The sequence below is a fragment of the Palaemon carinicauda genome, chromosome 31 (genome assembly GCF_036898095.1).
Source record: "Palaemon carinicauda isolate YSFRI2023 chromosome 31, ASM3689809v2, whole genome shotgun sequence".
In the NCBI taxonomy this organism is placed as follows: domain Eukaryota; kingdom Metazoa; phylum Arthropoda; class Malacostraca; order Decapoda; family Palaemonidae; genus Palaemon; species Palaemon carinicauda.
In genome coordinates this window covers 20,668,476-20,683,543 of record NC_090755.1, presented here as the reverse complement: position 1 = coordinate 20,683,543, position 15,068 = coordinate 20,668,476, and the positions used below count along the sequence as shown (strand labels likewise).

The following is a 15,068-nucleotide window of genomic DNA, read 5'->3' as shown; positions in this document are numbered from 1 at the left end:
TGAGGAAAGGAAATAAGTAAATGATGAGAATAAATTAACAATATATCATTCTAAAAACAGTAAGTGTCAAAACAGATATGACCTATTTAAACTATTAGTACTGTATAGTAAAGTAGGTTCAACTTTGAATCTTTAGGAATGTTTCCCTTATAAATCGAACAGCAATCTATATACAACTCGTCTAGATTTTAGGCGTGATTCATAATTGTAAATTTACTTTTGAAACAAATTTGGTCTGTTTATTTTTCAACTGCATAAAATAATAGGCTTATTGAAAAGTCTAAAGTTTTTCAGTAATCAGCCTATCCTTAGGAAATGATGGATAAAAATTTGCAGTCTATTAAATTCCTTATTCCTGGTCTGGATATTAATTTTTGTTACTGTAGCTATTAATTTTTTTACTGTTGTTGTTAGTTTTTCATGCATGTTGCATAAGATTTTAAGGGGGTTCTGAGAGTGCATATTTGTAGGTTTTTTTTTTGCCTTCATTCAGAACTAATTGGTTTTAAGACAATTCCCTTGTTCACTTCCCCCTATCAGAAATTTGTAAGTAATTAATCCAAGAATAGTGGTAATTTTTCAGTAAGAGATGTTCAGCATATTTTAAACAAACTGAACACTGCAGGTAAGTCTCCTAATTGACTAGGCGAGATTAGAATGTCAATTCATCCTTTTTCTAAAAGGCATTGTGGTTACGTGTTGAAGGTATTGGGCTTAAGAACCCACTAAGTTTGTATCCAACTCTTGTTGGATTAAGGTCTGAGATATTATGAGTAAGCCCAAATCTCTTAAATTTTGCAGAAGGGTTTCTTTGGTAAAGAATTTTTGAGACAGTTCTGTAATGTATCTATTTGGTGTTAGATGGACATTATCATGAGAAATCTTCTCTCTTATCAAGATTATTGGCCTTTAGGTCTTATAAAGTCTGCTGTTGTAGTCTTTTAATTTTTGGAATAAAATTAAGTTATAGATTTCTTTTTCTTTATTCCAAATATTGTTAGAAAACCCTATGGAGACACATTAGGAAATGATTCATAAGATCTTCCCATTAAATCTTAGATCTATTAAGTCTAGAATTCCTATAGGGTTATAAATTGAATTATGTGTGAGAGTCCACAATCAGGGGAAGTTCATTGAAATTAACAGAATTTTAATAATCAAATTTTTTTTATTTCAATACTCGCCTTATGTTCATATGCATGCCAACTTGCCTCCCCACTGACTTTTGATGTCAAGTAATAAGCAATTCTTGCAACCTTCAAAACTGAAAACGGTAATTTCTAGCTTGCTGCTTACCATTAACTGCCAGATTGTCTCATTACTTTACTGCAGGTTTGTATCTTTTCGAAGGAAAGAAAACAGAACAATTTTGATAAATTTTTCAGATAAACGTCAATAAAATGAGCTTCTGGAGAAGTAGTATGAGCATCAGATGAGTAAAAAAATAGCAAAATTTAATATCAATTTTCTTCTTTATCCAGATTAAGAGTTCCCACAGGAGGCCCAAACAAGAGGCCATCACTACAATCTCAGCAATCAGTGCCATATGATCCCAAAGTATACTTTTTCCAGAAGTATGGATCAAGTTTTGGAGCAAATTTACCACAGGTTGCTGAATATGATCATACATTGGTCTTTCCAGTGCAGCACCTACAGGTATTTTACTGTTCAATTTAGATATCCAGTATATTTTATGCCACAACTTACATTGCTGCATTAAAAGTGACAAGTTTTTTACAATTGCCTTTTATTTACATGACTCTTACCTTCAGATAGTAAAATGCTATTTATTCTGAAGCTTAACTCCGTGACCTCAGAAAGAAAGTGAAAATATAGGAATTTTCTCATGCTGTCAAGATCCTCTTTTTTTTTTTTTTACTCCTATACTGCCAGCCACCTGCCATGTACTGAGAAGTAGTGAGAGAAAAAATTGAGCGCCAGAGAAAGATATTAACAAAGAAGCACAATTCAGGGTAAATCTATTGTTCCTCGTGCATACACATACAGCTCTCTCTCTTGTTTTGTAGGTAATTATTTTAGTGTTCCATTGCATTATGGTTGTTATAATCATAGATTGTTCCAACACGAAGTACTTACCTCGAACTACTTTCTTAGGAGTATCTGGGATCTCCTTCCCATCCGACCAGAGTTTTGTGTAGTTTACCCTAAACCCATTTTCTATGAGGGGTAACCTCAGGCGGAGTGATACGCGCCCTGAGGCTAATCCCGGGTCAGAGAGCATGCTTGCTCAGGTCTCGACCTCCAGTAAGTTCTCTGGTCGCATCGCGATATCATCTCGCCGCTCTCCTAATTCCAGCGTGACTTTGTGTGTCCCCGACCCCTTTGTGTCTCACGCGGTACCCACGTGGTCCCCTTGTGCTTTCTCTTTGTGCTTTCCCTGTGCGTGCTTGTGTCTCGTAGTGCTTTCTCCTACATCATGGAGCATCCCCGCCGTTGTCCTGGGCCTATGGCCGGTAAATCGTGTGGAGCGTTCCTCTCGAAGCCCGAAGTTGACCCGCACTCCTTGTGTTCCTCGTGCAGGGCCAGCGTTTGTTCCCCTTCCGCCACGCGTCCGGAGTGCGAGTCGTGGAATGAGGTGCAGTGGTTGCGGTATAGCACCAAAAAGAAGGCAGCGGCAAAGAAGTTGCCTAAGAAGCTGAGCGTCCCTTCCTCCCTTGCTTCGCCGGGCGTCTCGTCGGACCGAGCTTCCCTTCCAACCTCCCCTACCCAGAGTAGGGGACAAGGTAAGTCCGTTGCGGGGAAGAGGCCCGCGGCCCTTCCCCAAGAGTCTGACCTTCAGGACAGTGGAGTTGTGGCGTCGTTCCAGGTGAGTGAGGGGCCTGAGGGAGGGGCAGGAGTGTGTTCGGGAGACGGAGTCCTGGTGCCAGCAGGTCACGTCTCCTTAGATGACCCCATATGGGGGAAAAATTTACCTAATTCTTCTCCAGCCTCTTGGGCGTGTTTTTCAGGCACTTCGGCAGCCGAGGGCGACGTCAAGAAGGAGCTTTCCCCGCCGTCGGACCCCACTGCGTAGGTTCCCCCCAAGATGCCCTTCAGGTCACCGATGAGGATGGAGGAAGACTTCGGGACCTGGTCCCCCACGGGAGAGCCTCCTCACTCCCCCCCAGTGCCGTCGGCCATATTCCCGGAGGTGTTTCTACAGGCGTCGCCTTCCACGGAGCGTTGCAGGAATCCTCCTACACCAGCGCGGGAGGCGAGGTCATCGAAGTGGGCCTACAAGTCTTCGTCTCCTCAGTGGAGGAGCTTTCCTGCTCTTTGGAGGACGAGGCGCTGAGGAAGCTCAGAAGACGGAGGGAGAAGTCCCGCAGGAAGGTGTCGCGCTCTCGCTCTCGCTCTAGGTCGCTCCACGAGAGTCGGCGCCCAGGATCCCCTAAGAGGAAGTGGAAGAAAAGTGCCCCCCCAGACGGTGAGTGGGTGATGATTCACCGCGACAGGCTGCTGGAGTTAGCTGCGGCGCCGGGCCCTTCAAGTTGGTGTCCGAGGACGCGCTCCCCGGATAGATACTCTTCCGGCAGCAGTGGCAACCGACGGAGGGATTCATCATGGCAGGTTCCAGTCGACAGGCATAAGCCCGCGAAGGTTCTGGCTCCATCCGCCCAGCGGAGAGAGTCGCCCCTTCGGTCTGGCAGTTGAGTCCTGACCTCCAAAGCCCACCTAGCTTGTCATGAGCGCGACCTACGGCTCTCCTTGACGGGCAGGCCCGCAGATACGAGGACCTCCGGAAGGGGTGATGGACCTAGGACGGAGGCCCCCGTCCCGACAGCGATGCCCGTCCTTGAGCGAGAACCCCCGCGAGAGCGTCGGTCCAGGACTCCCCTGCGTGCGAGGTCCTCCGTGGGAGTACCCCCGTCACATGCGCCAGCGCGCCATTCGGAAGATCTCGACGACCATGGAGAGGGTTCGGCAGTGGAGGTATCGGCCTATCGGAGGGTGATAGGCCTCATCAGGAGCCACCACAGGCTGGACGAGCCGGAGCCCTCCTCCGAAGATTCATGGCGTTCCAGCCTCAATAGGATAGTGGACGCCCCGGTCCAGCGGCGACCCTCCTTGGCTCTTCCTTTAGCGAGGGATGTTAAGTTGGGTAGAGCCCATGTGGACAGGATCGTGGCCAACCACGCCGAGGCGCCCAAGAACCAGAGCGCTTCCAAACTGCTCCAGGGCGTGAAGTCCCAGAGTAAGTTTTACCTCCCGGAGGGACAGCGAGCAGGTGCCTGTGCACTGGAGCCAGCACTCTCTGTGTTGGGGCAGGGAGCCTCAGAAGAGAGGGCGTCCACGGCTCCGATCTGCTTCTCTCCTTCAGAGGCGGTCATGGTGGAGGAGATTTCGAAGGACTTAGTCAACGTCTCCTCTTGGCTGGACTGGTGGGCCTCCACCCTGGTGGGCGTCCAGTCCTCTTACGATCTGACGGTACCGGAAACCCAGGCTTTACTCAAGGAACTTATCAGTTCGGGAGGTAAGGCCCTGAAATTCCTCTCCTACCAGTCGCTAGCTTTGGCCGCCAACTGGGTCCTGCGGAGGAGGGATACGGTCTTGAGCAAGATCACTAGGAGGCTTCCGGACAGAGAGGCAAGATCTCTGAGGATCCTGACCCTGTGGGACGACGCGATTTTTCCCCTGAAGGCAGCGGAGGAGTCGGTCGAGAGGGTTAGAAAGTTGAAGGACCCGTACGAGCCCAGGCCCCACTCGGTCAGAAGGCCAGCGTACAGAAGGTCCTCCGCCGACGTGCCTTGCCCTCCTCGGGCTTCTCCTAGGCAGCCCAGGGGATCAGCCTCGACCCAAGCCGCTTATAGGCCATTATTTGCAGCGTCCAGAAGAGGGCGTTCAGGCCGCTCCTCAAGGAGAAGATAGGGAGGGAGGCCCCCTACTCCTGCCGAAACCTCAGGTGGGGGGATGCCTCAAACATTCTTGGCAAGCATGGGAAGACCACGGGGCAGACCCGTGGACCGTGACAGTACTGAAGGAAGGGTACAGGTTGCCCTTCCCAGTGAACCCTCCACCTCTGATGCCAGACCAGCAGGCGGAGTGGCTAGCCCCCAAGGACCCCTTGAAAAAGACAGCTCTGCAGGGAGAGGTCTCAGCGATGTTGGCAAAAGGAGCAATGGAACCTGTCCAGGACCCAGGTCCGGGGTTCTACAGCAGGCTTTTCCTGGTGGAGAAAGTGACAGGAGGGTGGAGACCAGTCTTAGACCTCTCAGTCCTCAACAAGTTCATCTGCAAGACCGACTTCAAAATGGACACTCCGAAGTCAGTCTTGGCGTCCTTGAGAGAAGGGGACTTCATGATGTCAGTAGATCTCAAGGATGCTTACTTCCAAATCCTGGTTCATCCCTCCAGCAGGAAGTACCTACGGGTAAAATGGGGTACCCAAACGTTGCAGTTCAAAACCCTCTGCTTCGGGCTGTCCACTGCCCCCCAAGTCTTCATGAGGGTCTTCATGACGGTCTCAGTCTGGGCACACGAACAGGGCATTCGCCTGATTCGGTACCTAGACGACTGGTCGTTACTTTCAGCCTCAGAGGAAGTACTGAAGGAGCAAGGCGCGAAGTTGCTGTGGTTCTGCAACGTACTGGGGATCACCATCAACCTAAAGAAGTCCCAACTGATACCCTCCACCAGGATGACCTACCTCGGAATGGTTCGGGATTCCCGGTTAGTGAAAGCCTTCCCCTCCTCGGAAAGGCTGGACAACTTAGACCAGGTCCTCCGCCCCTTCCTGACGGACCAACCCAGGAGAGCGAAGGACTGGCAGAGGCTGGTAGGCCACCTTGTGTCATTAGAGAAACTGGTCCCCCAGGGCAGGCTAAAGCTCAGGGAGGTCCAGTGGAATCTGAAGGAAAGCTGGAACCAAACGGACTCCCCCCACAGAGTGGTCCCGGTGTTCCAGAAGACGAAACATGTCCTAGAATGGTGGAGCTGCAGGACGAACACCCTCAAAGGGATGCCCTATGCAGCCGATCCCCGGAGATGCTCCTGTTCATGGACGCATCAAAGGAGGGGTGGGGTGCCCATCTCCTAGGGAAGTCAGCAAGAGGGAACTGGACAGCCCTAGAGAAGACCCAGCACATAAACGTGCTAGAGATGAGGGCAGTACGAAGAGCGTGCCAGGAGTTCGTACACCTACTCCGGTGAAACACCATGGCGCTGATGTGCGACAACGCCACGGTAGTAGTTTACATAAAGAAACAGGGAGGCCTAAGGTCGAGGGAGCTGTGCGTCCTCACGTTAGAACTTCTGGAGTGGGCCAAAGTGGAGCAGATCAGAATCTCAGCAAGGTTCATTCCAGGGAAAAGGAACGTCCTCGCCGACGGCCTCAGCAGGATGGGGCAAGTGGTAGGGTCCGAATGGTCTCTGCACCCGGAAGTAGCCAGAACCGTCATTCAGAAATGGGGTTCTCCGGTGGTGGACCTCTTCGCAACAAGGCTGAACACACAACTCCCTTTGTTCTGTTCTCCTGTACCAGACCTAAAAGCGGCGTTCGAGGACGCCTTCCAACATCCTTGGGACAATCTTGACGTGTACGCTTTTCCCCCCTTCGGGATGCTCAGGCAGGTCCTCAACAGAGTAAGAAGGGTCAACAACCTGTGGATGACTTTGGTAGCACCCTGGTGGCCGGAGAGAGAATGGTTCGTGGACCTAAGGGAGTTAGCACAACAGCCGCCCTGGCCCCTTCCGGACAGGCCAGACCTTCTGCGGCAACCACACTTCCAAAGATTCCACGAGAATCCTCTGTCCCTTCGCCTTCACGCATGGAGGTTATCGAGTGCCTCCTGAGGAGGGAGGGCTATTCGTTGAGTACAGCAACGAGGATGTCGGGCTACCTGAGACGGTCATCAGCAGCGGTCTACCAGGCTAAGTGGGCCACCTTTACCAAATGGTGCACCGCTAGGGACATCAGGCCCCTGAAGGCCTCCATCCCGCAGGTAGCGGACTTCTTAGTTTACCTCAGGGATGTGGTCAACATGTCCATCCTGGCCATCAAGGGAGTCTGCGCTGCTCTGGGCCAAGTTTTTCTCCTGAAAGGCATAGACCTGGGTAACTCCAGACACATCTCAATGCTCATTAAAAGTTTTGAGCAATCATGCCCCCCGCAAGCTGTGAAGGTGCCACAATGGGACGTGGCAAGGGTCCTGAAAATGTTATCCGAGCCCCCGTACGAACCCCTGAAAGACATCGTGGACAGGGATCTCACTCTCAAGACAGTTTTCTTGCTGGCATTAGCTTCAGCTAAACGGGTGGGTGAGATGCATGGTCTGTCCTACGAAGTGGCTCACTCGAAAGGTTGGCGACAAGTCACGTTCAAGTTCGTCCCTTCCTTTGTAGCTAAGACCCAGAATCCTGCCGTGTGGGACCCCAGGTTTGAAGGTTTCTCAATTCCGGCAATCCCCCGGTCAGACGATTCGAGGGATTTGCGCCTGTGCCCCGTCAGGGCTGTGAGGAAATACTTGGAGAGGACAGTCCAAACTCCGGCCCGGGATCAAAAGCCTTTTAGTTTCCACATGCCTCGTGAAAAACCAGTCTCGAAAAATACCATCTCCTTCTGGTTGCGGCAGGTCATCATCAGGGCCTACAGTAAGGCAGGAATCCCCCATGCCAGGAAAGCCCAGGCCCCTTGACATTAGAGGCCTTAGTACTACATTGGCTTTCGAGAAGAATATGGCAGTGGGCCAGATCCTAAGGGCAGGCTCCTGGGCCAACCAGTCTACCTTCACGGCTCACTATTTGAAGGACTATTCAAGAAAATCCCTAGACGGGTTCTTGATAGTTACCGTCGTTTCCGCTCTCCAAACGGTTTAAAGGTATAGCCTCAGTGATAACCGCGGGTAACAAGCACAAGAGACACAGGTTCGTTCCTTAAACCCCCTTGTACTTTCTTCCCCTTTTTCCGCTTCAAGTGGGCTCTGAGAGGGCCCTGAGCCGGAGACAAGTACCTCAACGGCGGAAGACATGTTCCCTAGGATTTCTTGCACAGGTGAGTTTCTTAGACACTAAGATGAGTTTTTGTGTAGTTTCCTCTCGATCGATTTTCTATGGGGTCAACACGACCTAGCCTCCTTTCTAGGTCTCTGGATATTCCTCAGCACGGTCTCAAGAACTTTTTAGGGCCACGCCCACCTTCTAAACTATAAGTCTCCTAAAAAAGTAGTTAGAGGTAAGTACTTCGTGTTGGAACAAATCACAAATTTTAAATAATTTGTATTTTTCCTAACAGTACTTACCTCGAACTACTTTCGGGTAATGGCCCACCCTGCCTTCCCCGAGTGTCCCCTGGTATTCTTAGAGACCTTAGCTACCAAGAACTTACTGGAGGTCGAGACCTGAGCAAGCATGCTCTCTGACCCGGGGTTAGCCTCAGGGCGCGTATCACTCCACCTGAGGTTACCCCTCATAGAAAATGGGTTTAGGGTAAACTACACAAAACTCTGATCGGATGGGAAGGAGATCCCAGATACTCCTAAGAAAGTAGTTTGTGGTAAGTACTGTTAGGAAAGATACAAATTACTTAAAATTTGTGATTTTATGTTTCAACATTACTTGTATATATCTTCTGCTTTTAATTTACACAAATATATCTTATATGCAAGACCAAGAAGTTAACATCCACACTGTTTTATTGACAGTAAAGAAAAAAAAAAGTTTTATGAGATGTAATACAGTTAGACCATATCAATTGAGGCTTTGATATTTGGGAAACTTATCATTTGCTCATCATTTGCTCAAAAGCCCATAGAATTCCATAAAGCAGTATTAATTGTTATTTATGCTCTGTTACTGAGAGAAATCTTGACGAAGTCACTCATCTTCAACACAAAATATCTTCCTGTTAAAGTCTTGGGATGGGTAGGAGAGGTCCCAAACTGAGGAATACTGTACTTATTTCCTCATTTTGATTTAAAATTTTCAAATATTTTTGCTATTTCTTATTACTTCTTAAACCTCCATGTTTTATCAACTGTCTCTATCCTTGCTGACCAACGCCTTATCTCTTTTCAATAGTAATGTTACTTCATTATGTAAATGTGTTTGTGGTAGCTCAAATCCAACTGATTACTGCCCAATTTCCATAACTCCCATATCTAAAATTTTTTAATGCCTTTTGGCAAAACGTCTAAATAGGTTTCCCTAGTTTGCAATTTGGCTTTTGTAAAGGAGCATGTGATGCCCTTCTTACAATCTCCAATGCTGTACTGAAATCCCTTGATTGTGGTCAAGAAGTTTGAATTGATTTTAGTGCTGCCTTTGACCATGTGAATCATAAGGTCCTTGTTTTCAAACTCAAACAGTTGGGAATGGGTTAGCATCGTTATTGAATTTCTAAGTAATAGATCGCAGAGAGTTGTTAATGAGTAACATAGTGAGTATAGGAATGTGATATCTGGTGTCCCTTAGGGTAGTCTTCTGGGCCTATTACTTTTCATACTATATTCACATGATGTTTGGTGTAAAAAACAAGCTTGTTGCATATGCAGATAATGCTACTTTGCATCAATTCCATCTCCTGAATGTAGATCTGGGGTTGCTGAATCCCTTAATAGGGATCTAGGTAAAGTTAGTGCTTGGTGCAAATTATGAGCATTAAGTTGAATCCTAACAAAACTCAAAGTATGATAGTAAGTAGGTTGAGGACAGTTGCTCCGCAACATCCCGTTCTCAGCATTAATAATGTTTCTTCAACTATGTATGACTCCTTTAAAATTTTTGGCATGATTCTCAACATTAAATTTAGTTTTGAGAAACACATAAGGTTTGTCTCTTCAGTTGCAAAATATATTTACTAATTGATAAAGTCTTTTAGGATTTTTGGTGATCAGTGTATTCTGAAGAAGTGTTTTAATTCTTTTATTCAACTTTGTTTTGAGTATTATTCTCCTGTCTGGTCTTCAGCTGCTGATTCTCATCTTAATCCGTTGGACAGGAACTTACGGTCTATCAAATTTCTTAATCGTGATCTAGATATTAATCTCTGGCATCATCATTCAATTAGTTTATGTGTATTGCATAAAAAATTTTCATAATTCTATCTTTCATATATAATTAATTCTAATAGTCAGGTCTTTTCCATCTTGAAGCTTAATACTACACAGTATTCTAAAAGTTTTATTCCAGATATGACCAAGTTGTGGAATGATCTTCTTAATTGAATTGTTGAATTGGTAGAACTTCAAAATTTCAAACTTGCTGCAAATGTTTTTAGTTGAACAAGCTGAAATAAATATCTTTTTACAGTTTATATATGAAAGATCTATTTTAATATTGTTACTGTCTTTAAAATATTTTATTCTAATTGTTTATAAGTTTTTATATAGTTTATTGATTTCCTTATTTCCTTTTCACACTAGGCTAATCACATACAAACATGCAATCACATACACAGCATATAGATTTATATGTGAATGTCTCCATTCATGTGCTAATTGGATCATTAGGTACCAATCAATTCCCTGCTTCCCTATCTGTGTCTGTTATGTTTTTAATAGTTTAACAAATTTCCCAAATTTCCTCAGTAGCAGGAATGCCTATAATTATGGAAATTAATATCTAACCGCAAAAGGTTCCAAATTAAGAATGAATACGTTCCGAGAGGCTCCTTGCAAATCATTAATTGTTAAATTTTGTCGTAGGGTAAAGTGAACCTATCTCATATGCCCACAATTTCAAGCTGCAAAAATCAACAGATAGTACCATTTCACATGAAATGAATATTAGGTTACTGCAAATGTCTTTTTTTGCTTACTGTTTTAAATCATATACTGTAATATGTTTTTATTATCTAATCATCCTTTTATACAACAGAAACATACACAAACAAGTGGCCACATGCAATGTGTAGTATTCAACTTTTATCGATGAACAGATAGGCTGGCTTGAAGTGAAATTTATCATAGATGATATATTTCCATTACAGTAATTAATTTTTAAAATCCTGCTTTGTATATTCAATAAACATACAGAGTATTTCATTGTTTTATTATCTCATTTCACAATAGATACATACACAAAGAAGCTGTCATGTTATTATTATTACTTACTAAGCTACAACCCTAATTGGAAAAGCAGGATGCCTTAAGCCTAAGGGCTCCAACAGGGAATATAGCCCAGTGAGGAAACGAATTAAGGAAACTGATAGAATACTTTGCCTGAGTGTACCGTCAAGCAAGAGAACTCTAACCCATGACAGTGGAAAACCATATTGCAGAGGCTATGGCACTACCCAAGACTAGAGAACAATGGTTTAATTTTGGAGTGTCCATCTCCTAGAAGAGCTGCTTACCATAGCTTAAGAATCTCTTCTACCCTTACCCAGAGGAAAGTAGCCATTGAACAATTACTGTGTAGTATTTAACCTATAATTTCATTCTATTCCAAGAAGGTGTAAAGATGAGGAAGCTGGTAACTTAGAAGGGGAATAACTAACTGTTACAATGGATATTTGGAAAAGTGGATCTTGTTAAGAAATTATTTTAAAGTATTTGGTTTGTACACTAATTTTGATCTTATAGTTGTTATATCCTGATATTTGCAAAACAATTTATTTTTCAGACTGTGTTATCCAATGCCAAAAAATTGCTGGCAAAGGAAGTATTGTCATCATTAGATGAAGTGTCAAGAGAAGTCTTTGCATCAGGTCAGATGAAGCTATTTCCTTACCGTACTTTCCGTGAGACATTGAACCTTGTGATGGTTACTCTTCTTCGTGAATTATTGGCTTACCAAAAAGGTAGGTAATGTAAGGAATAGTACACTAAGCTTTTCTACATTTTTATTCTAATGGACCTTGTCTCATTCCCACATTAGTTGAATAAAAATACATGTGAACTTGATGCTCTTAATCATAGAAACTAAGAATGTACAATGTTGGTGGTGGTTTATAAATTTCTTAAGTAAGACTGTGGCTGTTCGCTTGAGGTGTGGAACCTAGAGAAGGTTATTTTCATAGTATGTTACTGTATTTTGTTTCATGCTTTATCAAAGGACTATTGTTGGCTATTAGATAATGTCGTAGTTTTTACTGTTGAAAATGGATTATATTTGATAATTTTAAATACATTACTATTCTAGTGTTATCATACATGTATTCATTTTTGAAGATTGTTACACTTATTTGAATGCATTCTATTGTAGGTGGCTCTCTACTTTCAGATCTTCCTGTACCATTCACAAGAGATGTACAAGATTTTGTGAAAAGTTTATATTTATCAGGCCAGACAGAATTGATGACTCAGCAACATGAAGCTGGTGAGAAGGATGATCCAAACAATAAAGTTCAGGCTGTAAATACATTCAGGATTAATGTACAGGCTAATGCAGCTTGTGTTGATCTTCTTGTCTGGGCTATTGCAGATGAGTCAGGTAAGGTTTTTCTTAATGTTCATGGTAGTTGCATTCCATTGAATCTTGATTATTTTACTGTAAATATTTGAATTATATTTGATGCTAACTGTGGTCTGCAATGTTTTCTCATTTAATGTTGTGAGTGTTTTTTCATTTTCTTTTGATGTTCTAGACTCTGTAGTTCATGCTTTCTTATTGCAAGTTGATAGATATTTGATATGACATTTTATTTTCCTCCTTGAAGGCCTACCAACTTTGGTAGTAGTTTATTTTTATCAGATTTATGAATATAATAAAGGGGAAATTTATAGCCTTTAAAGATTTGGTTTTGATGAAAATGTACTTAGCATTTTAGGATATATCTGGACTATAATTTCAACATAATATTATTCTTTTCTCAATTGTTTATAATGAGGTCTAGGGTAATTTTTTCCACGACTAGCGATATTTTATTGCATATTAATTCAAACTATGAAACAAAATATAATTTTGCTCTTTAAAAGTCTTATTTCTGTATGCGTAAGATGTCCTTTCTTTAGATTATCTCAACATAGAAATAGATATGTGACATGTCTTGTAAGATGGCCTCATAAGTGTCATAGAAAACATATTCATTGCTGTTGACAGAATCATTTAGATCCCTGTATATGTAGTGTGATATATTCTGTTTCAGAATCAGAACAGTCTTCAGGCCTTTCATTTCTCCTGTCCATTTTCACTGACCATCTGCTTACAGAAGATGTTGATGGTAAAAGGGTTTTATCTTGGTGATGTGTTTGTGCTGAGTTTGCTCCTTAACTAACAGAATAAAAAGCTTTGGAGGCTGAAATCTTAAGTCTAGGAAGCAGAGAAAATGCATTTTGACTGGCACTCTGTCATTGCTGGGCCTTATCTTTGTTCAGTCATTGTGTCAAGTTGCATATTTTTGTGTGTGCCTGGAGTAAAGATAAAGGAAAAGTATAAGGCAGTTTAAAGCAAGCTTCAAAGCCATTTACTTTTAAGAATAAACTTTTCATCATGGCTGCCTTATGATTTAGTGCTGAGGTATTTCCTCTATTAAGAATTCTTTAAATGTACATTATTTCAAGCTGAGTTCCAACTCATTTAATTGAGAATATTAGTTACTGTAAAGGAATTTAGAATTATAGTTTTAATGGCTTCTTTGGACATGAGTTAACAAACTGTAGTACAAAAGAATTTTTATAAGCTTGACTGAGCAAAACAAATCCAATAATTAATTGGTTAACACACACATGTTCACTTTGAACCCCTTCACTACGATGACGTACATTGTACGTCAAAACATGCCAGGTACAAGGGTTTATAATGTAGACTACCAGAAACATCATTTACAGATAAAAAAATTTTGAAGTTAAAATCACACTTTTATTCTACCAAACAGTACAACACATGGTCATATATCACACCTTAGGATAGTTTACTAAAAATAGTTCCTCCCTCTGATTTTAGCCTCTCCTTTCTATAGCCAATCAACGAAGACTTTGGGATAATAACCTTTATTCCTCATTTTGTAAGGGCTATTTCAGTGTGTTTTTATGTTTCCATGCATAATTACGCCCATCACATTAACCAATGGCAATATTCCTAATATCTCGCCCAACTACCAACTGAGACACTTGCAATTCTGGTATTTATTCATGAATACTATATGTAAGGACTATTTTAGTTTATTTCGTGTATGTAAGAACTATTTTAGTGTATTTCTATGTTACCATACATGATCAAATCACACAAGGAGCATTCTTTAAAGTGAGACATACTGTAGCTGTTTTTTTTATCGTATGCCTTATAATTATACATTATAGAAGACTTCTTGTGTCAAAGGAAACAAACAATTTTTATTTTACATTTCTGCACAAAGTAAGATCTGTTACAGATGAGATATTTTATATATTTTCATCGCTATCTATCAGGAAATTATCATGCAAACACAATCACTTCGCTATGAATATAAAACTGTTTTACACATATAATACCAGTGCTATACTATTATTCAAAGTAAAGTAATATAACAAAAAAGTTCTATAATCCTTTCACAATGAATAGAAAGAATTTTTCAAAGGTATATGGCAAAAAAGTGTCATGTTTTTCCTATTGTTCAGAGTAAAATGCAACAGAAAAGCAAACTTGAAAAATTCATTCTGTAATTAGCAGTTAAACAAATAATCATGGAAACAGGAAATATAGGTTATCATAGAAAAGGCTGTATGCAGTTACTGAGGGGGAATTTTATGCCATGTAGTGAAGGCGTTAAAACTTATATTAATGGTCATCATTAGACATGTAGTCATATTTTGCCAGCTGAACTGCTTTATGTGATAGTAGAATCAGTGTCAGTAAGTTATATTTGTCAAAACATCCAGTGCTAGGAAATATTAATTACTGGACTGAGGACTGCCAACATGAGTAGGAATGAGAAGCCGAGGAGAAGGGTAAATGAGAAACAAGAGGAGAAGGGAAATTGTGGGTAACAGAATACATAGAAGAGAACAGTAACATGATGTATGCTGGGATGAAAGTACTGATATGTTGCTAGGGCATTAGCCCGCCAGAGAAGTCATAAAAAGTTATTCAGCATCTCTTACCCATAAATGTTACGTCTCAAATCTCTTGAGATTATTCTACTTTGGGCTCCTGTGGCTTCTCTTCATTTCTATTGCACTGTAACTTCATCATTGTAACTATGAAGTGGAATT

The 15,068-nt window shown here is 42.6% G+C and overlaps 1 protein-coding gene across 5 annotated transcripts in view; it reads left to right on the top strand.

Annotated features, from left to right (window-relative positions):
• Pi4KIIIalpha (phosphatidylinositol 4-kinase III alpha) overlaps window positions 1-15,068 on the top strand; it is a 303,864-nt gene that overhangs the window by 78,221 nt on the left and 210,575 nt on the right. For all 5 annotated transcript variants that reach the window (XM_068355017.1, XM_068355020.1, XM_068355018.1 and 2 more), the window contains 3 exons: window positions 1,482-1,656; window positions 11,560-11,737; window positions 12,160-12,369. In XM_068355017.1, the coding sequence (XP_068211118.1) occupies window positions 1,482-1,656; window positions 11,560-11,737; window positions 12,160-12,369 (563 nt within the window). The remainder of the gene's footprint in view (window positions 1-1,481; window positions 1,657-11,559; window positions 11,738-12,159; window positions 12,370-15,068) is intronic.